This window comes from Amblyomma americanum, chromosome 7 (assembly GCF_052857255.1).
Source record: "Amblyomma americanum isolate KBUSLIRL-KWMA chromosome 7, ASM5285725v1, whole genome shotgun sequence".
Classification (NCBI taxonomy): Eukaryota; Metazoa; Arthropoda; class Arachnida; order Ixodida; family Ixodidae; genus Amblyomma; species Amblyomma americanum.
In genome coordinates this window covers 54416163-54435075 of record NC_135503.1, presented here as the reverse complement: position 1 = coordinate 54435075, position 18913 = coordinate 54416163, and the positions used below count along the sequence as shown (strand labels likewise).

The following is an 18913-nucleotide window of genomic DNA, read 5'->3' as shown; positions in this document are numbered from 1 at the left end:
GAGCAACCTGGGCTACACAAGGCCCACCGCTGGGAGCACCTGCCATCGCAGGGCAGTGGTGCTGCTTAACTGCACCAGGAGGGGTATGAGGACTCCCAGAGATCTATGAATTTAAAACAGAGAGTCACCTCCTGCATATATATGGCAACATAGCTATAGTGTCATACCCTTAAGGCAGGGCTTAAGTGTCATCTCCCATTTTTTCACTCAGCTGTTTCGCGCATGCACAGTTCATGTTAGTGACAGGCGTATGCGACAGATGGCAGTAGCTGTCAAGCATATGCTTGCCACTTCGCAAGCTCAGTTGGCACCTCGCTGAGCCATACCACGCCTGCTTGTCCCATGTGTGTGTGTTTGTTTTCAACCAGCAGCAGACGGATTTTCGCCATTTGCCAGAAGGCAACACGTCTAGTGAGAAAGGCGGATTTAAACTTGTACATGGTGTCGTACAGTGCAAATTTTTGCGGTGCCAGCTAATGATACCTGGTGTGGGTGGCTGAAATTGGGCATCATTTTGTTGCAGCGCTGGCAAGATGCATGAGGCATGTCTGAAAGCTGTTTTGTCTTCATACATTCGTTCCCTTTGATCACGCACCTGTATTGAAAAGCAGTTAGCTGGTTCTGGAAAGTTTACCATGTGGTTGAGGTTCAAATGCTTAAGAATTTGCCTGAAAACACCCAGTAATGAAACGCTCCAATCTGCAGTTAATGTTTATTGTCACAACATTGCCTGCTTTCCAACACTTGCGGTGCTTCTTCGTTACTTCAGATTTATTCATTTTTTTTGCACATGCAAAGTATACATATGTGGTACCGTCGGAAGTCTCAAAGTCAAGAAACTATCTGGGGAACGTCCTTGCACAAAGTGCAGAAAACAGTAGCAGCAGTCCGTAAAATGTTCCAGGGATGATAAACTATAATAAGGTACAACTGTACAAAAAGCTCTAAAGAGGCATACAATAGTGCAAATACTTTTTGCCATTGAAACATGCTTTAAAGAAAGAAGGTTCAAGCTTTGAAATAGAGCCTACCTTGCCATGCCCTGTGAAAATTAAGAAAGCTCTAAGGCAAGACTCTTACAGCACGAAGTCACACTTACGTTGGAATTATGCCTATGACTTTCAGTTCAGCAGAGGATTACCGTAAAAACTCGCGTATAATATGAACCCGAATATAATACGAGGTGAAGTTTTAGAGACGCAAAATGGGGAAAAAAAATATGCCTGCATATAATACAAGTGACGAAAGCTCAGAGAAGACATTTATTAAAATCACATCCCGCACTTCAGTTCAATCACTTTCATCTTCAGCACTGCTTTCTTCGGACATTTCTTTGTCTGACAAATCATCCCAAATGTACTCATCTTCCGTGCCATCGAGGGCGTTCAAGATGCCGCACTTCTTAAAAAAACGACGCACAAGATCTTCTGGGATGGCCGCCCACGCGTCCACGATTCATACAGCGTGGCTGGCGAAGCCCGCTTCAGCCGCCTGGTTGGCGTCACTGCAGGCTCACCTGAGTGCATCCACTCTGCGTAGCAACGCTTGACTGCGTCCTTGAAGCGTTTGTTTACACAAACATCAAGGGGCTGTAGTTGTGACGTCATCCCACCCTGAATCACAACGAGTTTGGTGCCGCAGTCACGTAGCAGCGTCTTCATTGAGTCGGACAAATGGCAACGAAATGCATCCAGCACAAGGGTGATGGCAGAGACAACAGTGCACCATGTTGCCTACACCACACAGACTTTACCCAGTCCAAGACTAGATCCTCATTCATCCGTCTTTTCTCAGGACATCTCATGATGACATTTTTCGGCAGCTCCTCACCTTTCGGCATTGTTTTCCTCTTGAAGATCACGTAACGGGGGAGCTTGCGGCCATCTGCCGTGCACGATGACTGTAACCCGCGTCTTCTCGTTGCCAGTGGACCGGACGCTAACTTGTTTAGACCCCTTCTCGTGCACGGTGAGGGGCGATGGCATGTCTAGGTAAAGCGGAGTCCGGTCGGCATTGCCTGTTTGGTCTAACAGAAAGTTCTTTGACTTGCGCAAAAAAATAACATGGTGCTGAAAACTCACAAGCAGCTCTTCAAATGCTTCAGGCAGCTTCTGTGAAATCGAAGTCCGCCGGCGTAGTGAAAAGCCTGCACGGCACATGTAGCAATGGGTCCAGTGCTTGCTTGCTTTGAAGGCAGAGCGCGGTATCCCCTTTTCTTTTGCAAGCTCTCTAGCTTTTGCCTGCATAAGCTCCACGCTCACAGCTAGACGTGCGGCTCGCTGTTGCAGTATGAACTCTGTCAGGCCAAGTTCAATTTCTTTGAATGCGCCATTCTTCGGGCTGCAAAAGCTTCGTCGCATTCCGCTACACGCGAAAAGGGCTTCTTCCTGTCGTCGCCATCCACGAATGCTTCCCTCGACGACACCAAACTGCCTCCTGGCCGCACTGTTGCCGATGTTCTCTGCAGCTAAAATCACTTTTCGCTTGAAAGCAGCCGAGTACTGTTTTTGAGACCTTGACATCTTGCTCCCAAAAAAACGTCCACTCCACGAAGCGTGGCTTACATGCGAGCACGTGCGTTGTCAACAGGCACACGGCACAACACGACCCCCCCGGCAGACCCAAGGGATCAACAACAAAAAAACGACATTGTGACATCGTTTGTCGAGAGTAGCGAAGCCAAGCCGTAGCCATGCCGCAATAATGAAACCAAAACTTCAAGCAACTTCGAAAATTTTGGTTCGGATCCGCAAATGGTACGAGGCGGAAATTTAAGACGCTAATTGTGGGAAAAAACCTCGTATTATATGCGGGTTATTACGGTAGATATTTGAAGTTGCACCCATTTTCACTGAGCAGAGTGACTTGTGTGAATCGCAGACCTTCCAGGGATGTCGTGTTGTCTACTTCCTTTTCATCTCATTTTTTTTTTTCAGCATTTCTCTCACTTTCTGGATATGACCATTAACATTCTTGCCTTCTTCATGTCCCTGCTTCCAGCACCTGTATGACCTTTTGAATGTGTAACTCTCGTGCATTGTTCTTCCTTCATTGTAGCTGTCTCTGCATTTGGTCATTTTCCCAAGGGTGAGCTTTCTGCATATTTGTGCTAAAACTTTGCTTGCGAATTTCTCCAAATGAAGATGAAAGTAATGCCAGCTCTTCATATCTCTGGATCTCAGTAAATAAGATGGATCTGGAATTGAGATGGATGATCTGCTAGTGAGGTCGCGCTGTGAAGTTAACTCCGGATTTTGTATTACCCCAGTTTTCTTTTTTTTTGTTCTTTTCTTCTCTTGCTTGCGGGGACAGGTGCCATAGTTTTTCGCTAGAGGCAAGAAATGAAGTCTTGTAGAAGGTGTGAAAGAAAAAAAGAGTTACTGGTATTAGTCTTCGTCAATATTCATGTTTGAAGAATTGATCTTCGTAGGCCGCAGGTCAGATTGTCAATCGGCTTGGTGTTACCGTGCCGTCTAAAAATTGTACTTGTTATCTCAGCAAGTAGAGAGTTTATTTTTTATAGCCTGCAAAAACTGCCCCAGTCTGGCTGTGGTCCATCAGCCAAAGCCAATTCATCTTCAGTTATGAATGTTTGGCCATGTATTTGTAGTTGTTGAGCATGCCTATTCTTTTGTCAGAGAACTACTCTTCTTTAGGAATGCCCCACAAACACCCTGAACCAAGGAATGTTAGCTAATTGTTGATTACATGGCATGTTTAATGACTTCCTTCTAGTTTCTGAAACCAGGCTTGATACGTGTTGTGTACTGAAGCTCTGTTTAGCTCACAGTACCTGTGGTACTATCTATTGCTCACCTCTGCTTCTAACTAAGCTGCCTGTTGCAAACCTGATAAAAATACATACTCATTGTTAGGACTGCTGTTGTTTTAAAAATGTGAGGCGGTGGAAAGATTCTGCAGTGCGAACAAAGGAATCTTGTAAGTGTTGTGCTTGGCTCTGCCTGCGGTGTCAGTGACCTTTCCGCTCCACTCGTGCTTGTTGCAGGCAACGAGGAGTCTGATGATGATGATGACCACTACCTCCACCCAAGCTTGTTTGCAGCATCAACGCCAGCTGTGGTGAGCACCTGTGCTGTGGGTTTCGGGCTCTGGGTCATCATACTAGCCTTGGCTTACATTTCCCTCATTTGCGAGTTTCCCTCTAGACATGAGTGCACTTAATGAAGAGGAGAAAGGCAGTCATCAGTCTTTGTTGCCGGCACATGCTTGTCTTTTTAGTGCAAGGCATAATCTTCAGTGGCTGAGGTTTGCTACAGAAGCCTAAATAGACTACTAACATGATGAAGCGTAAACAAATACTGATAACGTGATTTAGAGTTATACAGTAGCCGACGGGTAATTCGGACTTCAATAATTCGGACTTGTAGGATATTTCGGACCTCGATGAGGCACCGTCAGTCACCCCATAGAAGCGCATACATATTCGTGGCGGATATTTCAGACTTAAAAAGCCGGAAAGTTCGATTTTTCGGACTATCAGACTTAAAAAGCCGGAAAGTTCGATTTTTTGGACTAATTTCAGTCGCCTGCGGGCCAAAATCGGCCATCTTATCGGCTTTTCGCCGGCGCAAAAGGCGCCATCTTGGATCGAGGTGGATTTGTGCTGCAGTTGGCTTGGCTTGACACACTTTCAGTACCTCATTGTTGCCAGTAGGGGTCCCTGCGATCTCTGACACTTCGAGGTGGCAGCCGGATTGTCATCGCTGCCAACTTGCTCTTGTCGCCGCGTTGTCGTGGGCAGTTATCGCTTGTCCCATACATTTAAAATTTGTTGTTGGGAAGGAAATTGTGCAGAAGCTATCTCACATCTCGGTAGGAAAGGATAAAGGAGGGACTGAGAGAAGAAAGGAAAAAAAGAGGTGCCGTAATGGAGGGCTCTGGAATAATTTCGACCACCTGGGGATCTTTAACATCGCACAGCATACGGGGCGCTAATAGCGTTTCGTCTCTATAAAAACACAACCACCGCGGCCGGGTTCCAACCCGGGTACTCCGGATCAGTAGCTGAGCGCCCTACCCACTGAGCCACCGCGGCGGGTCTCATACGTTCGCCATTCGCTGTTTCGTCACTTAGGTTTCTCTGACCGCGTTGACCGAGTGGCGCTGTTTTCACGAAGTTACATTTGTTCGCCGTTTTGTGATTGCGTCCGGCGGTTCCGCCGCTTTGAAACAAAAGTTCCTTATCTTTGCGTGTGTTTAACGAGCGGTGTGGTGCACAGTCGGATTGTGGGAAGCATTCAACTAAACGCGGTGACCTTGCTGTCTAGTGTGTACAGTGAAAGCACAACCTTGGCACAAATACAGGCGCAAATCGTCGCCATCAAGAGAAATTTGCCGCAAGGTAAAATCAGTGACATTTTTAAGCCGATTTCATTTCAATAAAGTGATTTTTTTGTACTTAACGGATTTTTCGGACTGTTCGATTATTTTGGACCATTTTTCGGGTCCCTTCGAGTCCGAAAAATCGGTTGGCAACTGTAGTGCCATTATCTTCTTAGAAACTGCCTATTTGATTCCGTGTAGGAGGAACTAGTTTTGGACAGAGCATTAACTTTAACAATGCTTGTGTATTGTGTGTAGTTCACAGTAGCAAGATATGCATGCAGTGATTAGCTGTAACTAAGGTTGTTAGCATGAGACTCGATCAGCTGTCATAGGTCGTGCATTGAAGGTGATGACCCAGTGTTACAAGCATGCGTTTTCTTCTCGACTGTTTGCAAGTGCTGTGTGTGCGTGTGTGTCTTCAAGATCTCAAACCGCATTGTGTTTACCTGCTCTAGGGGCAAATCCCTGCACGAACGAAACACCATCGAGGAGAGGCATTTGCGTGAGTCCTGGTGATATTGTGCTCAAACCAACGGACTCTCTTTTGTGCTGGTGTTGTTTTTCATCCCCTGCTTTGGCATGTTGTTGAGCCCACTATGAGGATCTCTGCTGTTAAAAAAGGAGTAGGGCGGACCACTTCCTTTTTTTCTTTTTCTGACAGGCCTCTTTTCTACCTGTGCTAGTTCTTTGATACTAGACAGTTTTAGTTGACCGGAGCGACGGTCCCATTCCGCTCACGGTAGCACGGTAAGCGGTAGCGGAGCGCTGAGACCGAAATCGCTTTTAGTTGCGCGTGAAACGAATTTCCCTTAGCGGAGGAGACTCGTAGCGCCCTCTGTGCAACTCAACTGGAAGCACTACATTTGACAAACTATATAGTGTCATTATTTCTTTTTATACTGTAAAACATACTCTATATTGTACCATTTTATATGCAGCTGAAATTAATTCAGGCAGCAGAAATGTTTTTTAACATATATTGATGCACTTCAACAGGTTGGGTCTTCTCGATATCCAAAGCAAGCCAACAGCAGCCCTAGCCAAGATTGTACAAGTTTTTCCTGGCGTTGATGTTGATTTCACGAGCCACCGTACGCATGCACGTACATCTTCTACATTTGCTACATCTACAAAGACGATGTCAAAGCCGAATTAGCACCGCTGGCGGAAATAGACGACGACGAACTCTGCGTGCTTGCCTAGCTAGGGCAGCCATCTTGCTCCGCTGCCGGGGAACGTCTCGCTAGGCTCGCTCCGCTAGGGTCGCCAGCGAGCGGAACGGGAGGTGCGCTCCCGCTGGGCTGCCTGAGCGGAGCGGGACGCCGCTCCGGTCAAGTAAAACTGTCTACTATCCCTTTTTTATCCCTAGGCAGTCAGCACGACTTGTGGCTAAGTTTAAGCAAGGAAATGCAGTTCTACAATTGATTGTCATCATATACTTGCTTTTTTGGGGATTAAACTAATGCATCACTGAGCACATATAATCGTGAAATGTGTAATTTTTTTAATTATTCATAAGGCCTGTATGGCTTAGCTTACATATTACACTTCCTGTTGCAGTTTTCATTTTTTTACTTCAGTAGAATCCACTTTGAGGGGTTTAAAGTGGGGGGGGGGGCTTCTCAGAGAGGTTATATGGATGCACAGATTAGTGCAACTAATGTTTAGTTTTAATGATCCTTTATCACTTTTTTTCAGTGTTGAGCACTGCTGGGCGTGCCTCTAATGTTGTCCTCCTGCCTTTCCTCTTCTGTGTTGTCTTGCCCTTCGCAGCCAGTGGCCGTGTCCAAGGTGTTTCTGGCCAAGCAAGGGGAGGACAATGCCTACTCACAGCTCATTAAGAACCTCAAGCCCCACTTGGACAGCCCAACGGGAATCGGCTCCCCAGCACCGCCTCAGGACATGGAAGCGGGTAATCATGCATCGGCCTACGGCTACATAGACGGTGCTGGTGAGTGTGCAGCTTCTGACTTTGTTAACATGCTGCCCTGAATTTCATTTTCAACAGCCGGTGTTCGTTGGACTTTCTGAGAATGCGAGTTTAGCATGATGATACTGCCAAACCTGGTTGCAGTCAAGTAAAATTTTGAGGAAAACTGCGTTTGTTAAGTTTGATATTCAATGTTAAGGGGAACTGAGAATAAATAGAAGTTGTCCTGTATTGATTTTGCAAGCAAATGCGTTCGTCAACACCGATATGTTAGCACGGATCCAAGAGGCTATTCTACACCGGCATTCACTTCAAAATGGTGCAGCCAGTCCATGTTGAGGTAGATGTCAGGAGTTTGAATCAAGTGGTGGAACAATTTTTGAAACCAATTTTGAAAGCCATAAATGCATCTTTTGCTGCTGGACAAATGTCAGCATATACCCAGATAGAGATAAGAAATCAATTTTTACTGAGAACAATAACTGGATGGGTTTGCCCTCATTGTCCGTTTAAAAGTAGTTGCTCAAATTTTTGTAACCAGATCTGTGAGTGAGCCTGAGCAAAGGGTGCTAAAACAAGGACAATGGAAAGCTGCAAAAATGCGCTATTCTTTAATCTGAAGGTTGCTATAAACGTGTGAAACTGCGCCTTGCGGACTGTGATGGCGAAAGAAAAATGTGCACAGCTTGTAACATTAGGAGCTTGTGTGGATGCACAGATTAGTGCAGCTAGTCTCTAGCCTTGGGGATCCGTTTATCTCTCATTTGCAGTGTTGAGCTGCACTGGATGTGCCTCAGACGCTATTCTTCCACCTCTCCCCTTTTGTGTTGCCTTGCCCTTCGCAGCCAGTGGCTGTGTCCAAGGTTTAGTGCACAATCCATTTACTTTAGAACTGATTTATCCCAGTTTAGTGGCATTCCAGGACACCTCAACTCAGTGCAATATAGCTGCTGTTTGCAGGGAAGATAATTGCAGTGTGAAGACAGGAAACGACATGTTCGCAAGCCGACTCTGATAACAGGCAATGAGATTGTTTACTGCTGAGTACTGAGACATTGAACAAATGTGCATGGTTGCAGGCCATGCATTGCATTACCCACCACCTTCACTTGTGGGCGTTTCTGCGGTGAGTGAGAGCACTTCTTGTCTAGTTGCGTCACTGTTCACTTAACCATTTAATGTTAACCAGAACTGGCATCACTCTTTGTACGAATGAAGTTCCCACGTGGAGCCTGCATGGAACTGCCCCTTTGTGCGCCACATTTGTCGGAGTGCAAAGGTGATGGAGCTATGATTCGATCGCGTGCTGGTCACTTGAATGCTCTGGTTTTTTCCGCTCACTGAACATGGCACAAGTACAGGTGGTTCAAGCAATTTTCTGGAACATTCAATTCAAATCAAATAATAATCTATGTTAACGTGCAGAACCGGCATCCCCTCCCCGCTCGCGGCGGCCTACAGCTGCTGTCGATAAGCAGCAAACCGGCACCCCCCCCCACTCCCCACATGGGGCTGCAGATTGGGGCTGCTGATAAGCGGTGGCAGTCCGATAAAGCATTCGTGTTCTGCTCTTAATAGGCACTTCCCACGTTAGTTTTCTTTTTTACTTTCAACTGCACACTCGGCGCCAAGGGAGCATCGATAGTTGATGGAAGGGCTGCTGTTCCAGTCGCGACGGCCCCGCCACTCGGAACGGTAGTGGCGCAGGAGAGTGTCGGTAGCCGATGGAAGAGCCAACGCCGCTCATGCATAGTTTCTCTTTGCTAGTGATGCATTTGACTACTGGCGGCCGCGTTTCAATGTAGTTCTTAGTCGTTATTTGTGCTCCGGGTCCGGTAAGCAACTGGCACTCGTTCACGGCTACGTTCAAGATGGCTGTCATCCTTTACACTGAAGAAGCAAACAACTGCGTGCTGGGTCACAAGTCCGACGTTTGCAACGGGTGATACAGGCGTGGCAGCTGCAGTGAGTCAAAATTTTCAGCTGTTCTACGCGATGTCGTGATGTGGCTGATTGCGAAGTGTGGGATTTCGTTGCACGACGACGTTAGAACAAGATGCTGTGGGACCACAGCAGCAATGACAGCGGCTGCACTTGTAGGGACAATGTCGCGAGGTTGGGACGAGTAGTCCAGTGACTAATACATTTTCGTTTGGGAATGCTCCCACGGGCACGCCCGTGCGCGGCAGCTGATAGCAGCTGGCGATAAGTGGCAGCCGCAGGATAATGCTGTCACGTTCTATCATTAAAGGCCAAGCTTAAACGACCTAGAAATTTTTTTTTTCTAAAATGTGATATGGGAAAGTTGACTTGCATTTGAGGCGACTTACAGTCATGTAAATACAGTAAATTACCTACTACAATTACTCGAATTTCAGTGGAACTAGTCTAGCAGACGTTAGTAGAGTACAGTCTCAATGATACGAACACAGTTGATATGAACTTCAGGATGGCACGAATTCGTAAATCTCCCAAGCCAGAGTGCATTGTGTAGATTGGGCAGAATTTCTCATCTTCTGAACACATTCTCGCACCACTATGAATCATACGAATGCACGAGCTGCAACCGCATCCTCGTGCACAAAGTGCTGCCCGTACATCACCAGTGCCGCAACCACTTGTCTTGCGATACGTACTGTGATCAGTGAGCAGTGCGCGCATGGCCGGCATAGGCCTGCACATTGCCGACTTTGCAATCACTAGTTGTACTGTAAACATGTGAACAAAAGGAGCAATCAGTGGTGGCACGCGCCCTGCACATCACTGATATCACGATAGCCAGCTGCGTTGTACATATGCGAGGAGTGAGCTGTGGCTGTGTGGCCGTAAATGAATCCCGTGAGCCGTAAACAAATTTTTATGAATGCATTTCTCATGCTTCTGCATATGAGTTTTGTTCATTTCGGATGATATGAATTTTTTCATGACCCTGTGAGGTTCGTATAAAGATTCTACTGTGGCACCGGGCTAACAGGATGAGTTAGCTTCATGTGCAGCTCTTGTATCCATGTCATAGTGACACCCATAGAACCTGTACAATTATCCTCTGAATTTAACAAGAAGGAAACTTGGTGATTGATTGTCCAAAGAAACATCATGTAAGGCCTTAAGGAAGTCTCCATGCAGAGTGCAAAAAAAAAAAAAACGCTGCAGCTAGAGCAAAATACACTCTATGTGTAAAACTTAACCACTGCCTTCAAGAGCTGCATGCGGCCAACTTGTACAGGCGAGCAGTTTCTTGGAATTGTGAGCAGTTTTTGCCTCACTGCAGTGAGCTCCTGCCTTTTTCAATGCTTCTCATTTTTCACAGGCTACGAAGGCTACGGAACTGGCGAGGACTGCTCGGCACCTCCGCCTCCTCCAGGCTTGGAACCAATACTGCTGCCATCACAGGCAGTGTTCACGGGCTATGCAATACCGCCACCTCCAGATGTGCAGCCCATCATAGACAAGATGGCTGTGTATGTCGCCAAGAATGGCGAAGACTTCGAGACCATCGTCAAGAGCAAGGGTATGCTTTCTTTTTCTGGAATTTATGGATTTACTGTAGCCAGATGTATGCAACACCTGTTACAGTGGTTCAGAGGTTATGGCGTTCAGCTGCTGAGTGCAGTGACATATAATCAAATCCCAGCAGCGTCAGCTGTGTTTCTATGGAGGTCTATAATTGTTAAAGAACACCAGGTGGCATAAATTAATCCTGAGCTCTCCACTATGGCACGCATTTTCTTCTGCATTCCTTCCCTAATGGTGCAGTTGAGGTGCGCACTGAAAGGGAGACATTTATTGTGCCATTTCCTTTCCTGATGACCAATGCGTGCTGCTCGTGGAAAAGGCATAAATGCAGTTGAACCTTGGTATAATGAAGTTGAAGGGGCCCTGAAATTTGTCCGTTATTGCAGTACACAACCTTGGTTGCAACTTTTGCATGCCAGCAGGCTTACCTGCCACTGTGTACAGTAAAACCTCGTTTTCCCGGATCTCGATAACTGGGAAATTTGGCTAACTCGGACACGCACCGCGGTCCCAGCAAAAATGTGTGTAGTTCAATGGTTTTAAACGCTTGTTAAGGGAAAACATGGCTCTTAAAGATTTTTTTTATTTTCTGGCCAAATTTGATTAAATTCGCCAGTCTTATTCAGATTCTTGCACTGATTTCAAATATCTAATTTGTTTTTCAATAGGTCAATTACTTACGCAGATATATGAAATTAATGGTTCATAATTTGCAGAAACAATGAAAATATAACCGCACTGCAGAAATTGATAATAACATATGGCTAGGTACTAGAAAGCATAGGGAATACAATGTTAGGAGCACTTTATTGATGTAGCAAATATTAGCGAGGCTAGAGCAATTCAAAGTTCACTGTTCAAAGAAACAATGAAAATATAACCGCACTGCAGAAATTGATAATAACATATGGCTAGGTACTAGAAAGCATAGGGAATACAATGTTAGGAGTACTTTATTGATGTAACAAATATTAGCGATGCTAGAGCAATTCAAAGTTCACTGTTCAAAACGTGGGTACCCTATTGTCTGATATAGAGCAGAACTGCTAAATTTTGAAACCCAGATTCCAAAATTTGCTCCTAACATTGTGTGCTCTGCACTCTTAGCTACATTCCACAGCAGAAATTATGGTTCTACCTGCCTTGAAGGCCGAGATATCGCTTCCGCAAATGAGCAAGTCAAAAATGTGTGTTTTGAGAAAACGCGAAAAAAGAAATAAACCCACTTTTAATCAAAAATGCAGAAAAAATAGTGCCATATATTGCATCCTATGTACCGTATTTACTCGAATGTAATGCGAGTTTTTTCTCGGATTTTTTCTCCTTAAAGTTTACCCTCGTGTTATAATCAAATACCGCACTTCGATTGGCCTAAAGCAGTGCCGTGGTGCAGCCATTTCAAAGCAGTCATCTTGGTTTCGGTTTCCGCAGTTTTGCGATCTTATGCTGGCAACATGGTTACCAGGGAAGCCAAATCCTCATCCATCCAAAGTCAAAGCGTTGTCAGCGTTGTTCCCTCATTTTTTTGTGTTCGTTGCGACATTGGGCCCAACGCATCGTGGCGTCGCGTTCTTGTGGCGTCGCTCGCGGTGTATTGATTCAGTGCACACGATGGCAACGCGTCGTGCTCAGTGCGGCGCTCATTTTAAGAGAAAAAGTGATCCTGTTAGCTGAAGACTTGACCTCAACGAGTCAACTAGTCACTAGAGTCAACCATCCGCGGGTGGCGGCTGCAGCGGGGGGGGCTTTTTAAATGTGAGATCGACCGCAAAGGATTTTGTGAGCCTTGCCACGGCCTTCACGTCGAGCTGGAGAAAAAAAAGTGGCGGACTTTGTTATCGAGCAGCGCAACCGTCTCATGGGGCTCAGTGTCGAGCTGATCCGTGGGAAAGTTAGAGACGTTGCTCGGGAGATGGGAAGTTCAGAGCATCTCTTGGGTGGGATCAAACGTTCATGAAGAAGAATGGATTCTCTCTGTGGTGAACAACATCGATGCAGCAGAAGTTACCGGGAGAGTTCGATGGCGAAAAGGAGGACTCCGTTTCTGAGAACTCGGCCTCCAAAAGCAAGGAAGATGAGTAAACAAGTTGGCCACGATGTCTATTAAAGGCACTTTGTTTTGCGTCCCTAATCCTCGCGTTACATTCGTGCTTTTATTTTTTTCCTGCTAGGCAGCATGTAAAGTCACCCCTCGCGTTACAGTCGAGTAAATACGGTAGCTAAAAGCCACCAGGAATGTAGTCAGTCTGACTACAGCCACCCAAATGACGCTTTTTGAAAGCATGCTGCATGTCCAAAGTGGTTTTGCGCTTCTTTGCAGATGCCACTGCTCGGCGGTGGTCTTTCTCCGCCATTCGCTTCGCACTCAGTGCTCCAGGGTTGAGGTGCAGCTCTTTCAGTAATTCTGCGGATGTCCTCTCAAAGCCAGCATTGAATTTCATCACAGCCTCAGCCAATGCAGCTTGTACAGTGAACAGGGAGGCATGCTTTTCCTTCGGAGCCAATGCCCATATCAAGGAGTGAAGGGACTCATTGCTGTTTTGAGTACTGCCCCTTTGGCATCGCTCAAGAAGTCTCTCGTCGGAAAGGCGCTCATAAATGGGCAACAGGGCCTCACAAATGTATGGAGGCAGATTGTAGCGGTGGTTAGGAGCTGTCTCACCTTTAGCGCTTGCTGCATTTTGGAGGCACCATGAGCTTGGTCTTGGTGGGCAATGGCTGTGGTCTGACACCAGGTCATTTGACGTTGTGTGATGATAAGTGGCCATCACTGCTTTCTTCATTCCCTGCACATCACCCTTGTGAGTCTTCAGGGCCCAGCCATAGTACCGCGTCAGCTTTGCAACTAGGTCAGCGGTCAGTTTGCCTTTACCGCCAAGGCTCTCTAATCCAGGTCCTTTATGTTTTGTGATGAGGTTTCGCAAGCTTGTGCCCATCTGTTTCTGTACGTGGTTGCTACAGACTTCTTTTTCCATCGAAATGTACCCATACACTTTGACTTCCTGCAGTGCAAGGAAAGCACGGCTGTCACCATCTGAGAGTAGGGTGGTGTACCTCAGGTTATGTCGTTGTAGTGACCGCTGGAAAAGAATGAGGGCGGCTTCAACTTCATTTCACCGGCCTTCTTGGTGGTGTTTTTCTGGCAGGCGTGGCTCTCCTTCCAAGCCTTGTACGTCGGATCATCTTCCTTTGGCCCACGCTCACAACCAGCACAGAAGTTGCTGAGTACAACAAAATCGAGAACTAGCCCCATGAAGCGCTCGATGACCGTGCCGACGCCAATGTGTGACGAGTGGCCCGCGTTATCCAGGAACCATCGTATGACACGGCAATGTTTCCGGGATTCCCAAGCTTCAAGTCGTCGTACAGCTCCCGAACTGATTGCGCGCACTGCGTCGTCTGCTTCTCGGCAGCAAGAGCCGCCGCGGGCGCCAACTTCGTCTTCACGTGCCTCTGCCATGTTTTGGTGTGAAGGCCGCAGTGTGAAATGTTCATCGCGGCAAAAGCGTCATTTAGCGCCGTTTGCCGATTCCCAGTGGCTTGCATCGCGCGTGCAGCAAGAACGTTCACAACGAAAGGGTTGGCCTTCTGGTTGCCGTTCACGCGGGGCGAACTCCACGCTGACGCAACATCACCGCAGCAAGCACACCTGATAACAATCTTTATGGCGAGGCCATATTCTCGTTCGCCTCTGCCTACAGTGACGCTACCTCTGCCTACAGTGACGCTACCGCCGCACACTTTGCACTTTACGCGCGACATCATCGTGTTCACGGAGTCCATGTTTATGGCAACAAAGCCCGGCTCGATGTCAACTGGCGCGACCGCATCGTCGTCAGCGCGAGTGAGAAAATCCAGCTTTCGCGTCGTTGCGGGCGTTGAAGCAAGAACTTGAAGTTTTTTTTGTGTTTCAAACTCTGTCTGCACCAAATCCGCACGCTGCAACATTGCAGTGTCACGCCAAATGCGGCCGCTGTCCGCAACGCTTGAACTCGTCGACGAGCTGGCTAGGCCTACTTCCAGCACTGTCCGCGGCTTCGGCATCGCTTGCAGGTGGCGGCGGACTGTTCTCGATGCCCTCCAAAGGAATGGCATGCTTCTGGAAGTGATAATGAGATCGCTTCTTTCTTCTGCCGAACTTGTGCCTCGTGGCGAACTTTCCCGTTGGATCGGACATCGTTGCACACTTGTCACAAAGAACGAAGAGACGCGTCGTCGTGTTGCCTGCGGACTAGAGCAGCCGACGGGAGCCTCGCGCAGTCAATCAGAGCGCACTTTTTGGTCACGTGCGCTAGGTCGACTAATAGGGCCGCGCATTGGGACTTTTTTTTGTGCGCGGATTTCGACGTCACCAGTGAACGGTCGGAGCCGTTTGGGGCGGGAAATTGAAGAAAAAAAGCCGCTCTTTCCAACAAGACCAAGATGGCTGCGATCACACGCGTGGAAAAAGAGCTACGCACCGCGACAAAAAGCATTGTTTTTGCGTAAGATTCAGCTCTCAGGGATGTTATAAATTGATCGTGTGCTCAAAATACTGAACCACGGGACTAGAAACCTGGTGAATTTAGAGATTATTAGCTGTAGATTTCGAAAAAGTAAGTTTCAAAAAATTGATTTTTTCGCGATTTTTTTCGTCTCAAAGAGCTGTGTCCGCCCCTTGACTCGGCAGCATTTAGCCGTGTATCGCTTAACTTGGACAACCCCGGCGAGAACTATCGCGACGTCCGTACTCGGCGGCCCGTACATTCAAACACCCCTAACCGACGGCGAAGCCGGCGCAGCCAAGGTGAGCCGCGCACCCTGAAACAAGATGAGAAGCGGGGCCGCAAGACGCGAGAGTTGCGATGATGATAGTGAGAGAGCGATCAGTGGCCAGATGGCGCTAGCCACCACCCAGCGCACTGGTCGAGCATCCAGCAACCACTAAAAGCTGCAAAGGACGACGGGATGGCTTGCTGGGCTTACTTTGTCACCGGGACTACGTGCATGCTGCCCAGGCTACGCTGACGCTGCAGCTGCGTTCTTTTGTGTTGCGCGTGTGTGAAAAGCCGTGTTGTGTGCGGACTCATGACCGTTGCGTTCGACTGCTGGTGCGTGCTGTCACTACCGCCATGTCTACGCCGACGCTGCAGCTGCTTTCCTTGTGTTGCGAGTGTGACAAGCCGCATTGCGTGCGGATTGGTGCGTGCTGTCACTGCTGTCATGCTTTGCTGTGACGGCGGCCACCAAACCAGCGAAGCAGCCAGCCAATAGTTTAGTAATGAAGGTGAAGACATTAAAGGAGGTTGGTGAAGGCGTTTCTCAGCAAGAGATAATGAAAAAGTGTGGGATCAAGACAAGAACATTGAGTGACTACGTGAAGATCAAAAAAAATTCTCGAAGCATTTCACAGTGGCAAGTTCACAGGAACAAGAAAAAGGCTCAGGACGGCAGCGCACTCGGATTTAGAAAATGCATTGCTACGATGGATCGCAGATATGGGCAGTGGGCAACTTCCTCTGAGCGGGCCGCTGATCTGTCAGCAGGTTGTGAGATACTCAGCGAAAATGAACATTGACTCTTTCACTGTGTCTGAAGAATGGTTCGCACGCTTCAAAGAAAGACATGGATTGGTCTTAGGAACATGTGTAGGGAGAAGGCAGCGGTAGATGAAAGTTACATCACTGATTGGAAGTCGACCGAGCTTCCCCGATACCTGGCTCGTTACGAACCTGCCAACGCCTTCAGCGCCGCTGAAGCGGCACTTTTTTTCTTGGCATTGCCAAGCAAAACGATCATGTTCAAGGGTGACCTGTGTGTTGGAGGCAAGAGGAGCAAAGAAAGGGTAACTGTGCTCCTCGCCACAAATATGTTGGGCACGGAGCGCCTACCACTTCTTGTAAATAGGTAAAGCAAATCACCCTAGCTGCTTTAAGAACGTTCGTCATCTGCCTGTAGAGTACAGAGGAAACAGGAAGGCATGGATGACCACGGATATTTTTCAAACATGGCTGCGGCAGCTCGACCGCCGCTTCTCCGGCAAAAAACGGCGAGGTTTTGTTTGTTGTGGATAACTGCAGTGCACACACCAATGTAACGGCTGGAATGCATCAAGCCTGCATTCCTGCCACCAAACACGATGGCTGCTCTACAGCCGCTGGACCAGGGCATCATCTAGCACGTGAGGACCATGTACGGACGGCATGTGATGGGAAGGATGCTACTCTGCAAAGAGGCGTAGCGAGTACTCGACAAAAACCTCCTCAGCGCGGTCCATATCTTAGCACATGCTGGAGCAACACGTCTACGGTGGTCATTGCGAACTCCTTCAGGCACAGCGGGTTTGTCCACGCTGACGACTGTGATGTAGATGTGCCTCCCGAGGACGCTGAAAGGATTGGTGATGAAGCAACGGATGACAGGAGCATGGAGTTTCTCCTGGCTTCTGATATCCGGCTTGCCGACTACATTGTTATTGATGATGGTGTTGCTGTTGCTGGCCAGCTGACTGACGATGATATCATATCGGAAGTGCTCGGCGTGGAGGAAAATGAGTGTTCTGATGATGACAATTGAGATCAGCTGCCGCGACGTCACACTGTGCAGGAGGCTGCCGAGGCTCTCGCCGTTCTAGAGGAATTCTGCGTACTAGAATCCCGCGACAGTGAGTGTGCGCCCCGTCACCTGATGGGGTTGAAAAAGATCGGTCTAGCGCAGATTCCGGCGACAAAGCAGATGAAAATAACTCAGTTTTTCAAGCAATAAAGGTATGTTCATGCTGCGTACATTTTTTTCTCGTTTTCATGGTACATTCGATAATCCGAAATTCTGTTCACTTGGATGTTTTTCCGAGTCTCATGCGGTCCGCGTTAACGAGGTTGTCCATTATGTATAATGAGAACAGCATAACCGGCGTTTAGTGAGCAAACAATGTGCGTCACAGGAGTCTTCAGCATGTACACCAAGTGCCTACCACTTGGCCGGATATACGTACACCAACCGACTATGGCAGCCTTGCCAGCTGGCACTCCTGTGTCTTCCGCAGCCTGCATGGGCTGCAGATGGAAAAATGGGTCTTCGAGCAAAAATGTCGCAGAGGACAGGTAGAGACCTATTCAGACAATTTAGGTCCATTTTCTGGGTGCAGGAGACAATATGGGTCGCTGTAAGAAAGGGTGCGTGGCAACGATTTGATTGCAGTACACATTATGGATGACTTTGCCGTGCAGTTCATACGTGCACAGGCCACAACATTTCACATGGCAGGTATGCATTGTGGAGAATGCGTACGGCAGACCGAAGGTTTTAATACTGTCTACCTACTGGTTAATGAAAATTGTTTTACACTTTCGTATGCAGCTGCTTGGCCCTGTGAAACCGGATGAAAACTTCTTTTTTCTGTTCTTGCTATCGCCACAATACACCTCATATTATACAGTTAAACCTGGTTATAACGAAATTGAAAAGGCCCGAGATTTTCCGTTACATTCAGGTTTTCGTTACATGCAGTTTTCGCGAGAAGAGTTGAGAGGACACTGCAGAATGGAAACCAAGATAAGAAATAAATAGTTGAAATCACCTTGAAAATGCTTGCAGAAAACACCCTTACTCGAAGTCATAAATGCAGAGAAATGTTTCGTGATTGCGCTGATAGCGCGACTGCGGCAGCAGCCGCCGCCACCTCCGCCGTGGCTTGCACAACGCCACTATGAGATGGGTGGGAGAGGCAGGGCATCGCGGCTGAGCTAGAAGGGAAGGTAGGGTGGGGAAAGTAGCGGCGGGAGAAAACGCGCACATCAAGGCATCCTAAGAGAAAACGCGCGGCCGCGCCGCCGTTGACCGACTGCGGCGGTATGTGCTTCTACCAGCATGATCCCTCTCTGTCTTTCTCTTGCTGTGGTCCCAGTAAACGGACTCCTCACCTTGCATTGCTGGTGCTCTCCGCCATCCTGCTCCTGTCGCGCAAGAGGTATTAGCGCCGGAATCATGCGAGCAACTGCGTGGCGGTGGCGGCAGCGCACTGCTCATGTCGTTTCTTTTTTTGCTGTGCCCTAGTATTTTTCACTGCTTTTGAAGCATGAACTGTTGTAATGCCACGTGGTATGACGCTCAAAAGAGAATACGCCGACGGCGCTAGAGCAC

At 47.8% G+C, this 18913-nt stretch overlaps 1 protein-coding gene and 1 pseudogene across 3 annotated transcripts in view; one reads left to right on the top strand and one right to left on the bottom strand.

Moving 5' to 3' along the window:
• Positions 1-18913, top strand: part of su(w[a]) (suppressor of white-apricot) — a 45534-nt gene that overhangs the window by 10416 nt on the left and 16205 nt on the right. For all 3 annotated transcript variants that reach the window (XM_077632219.1, XM_077632221.1, XM_077632220.1), the window contains exons 6-8: positions 4007-4080; positions 7120-7297; positions 10587-10787. In XM_077632219.1, the coding sequence (XP_077488345.1) occupies positions 4007-4080; positions 7120-7297; positions 10587-10787 (453 nt within the window). The remainder of the gene's footprint in view (positions 1-4006; positions 4081-7119; positions 7298-10586; positions 10788-18913) is intronic.
• Positions 13012-14969, bottom strand: LOC144097118 (uncharacterized; annotated as a pseudogene).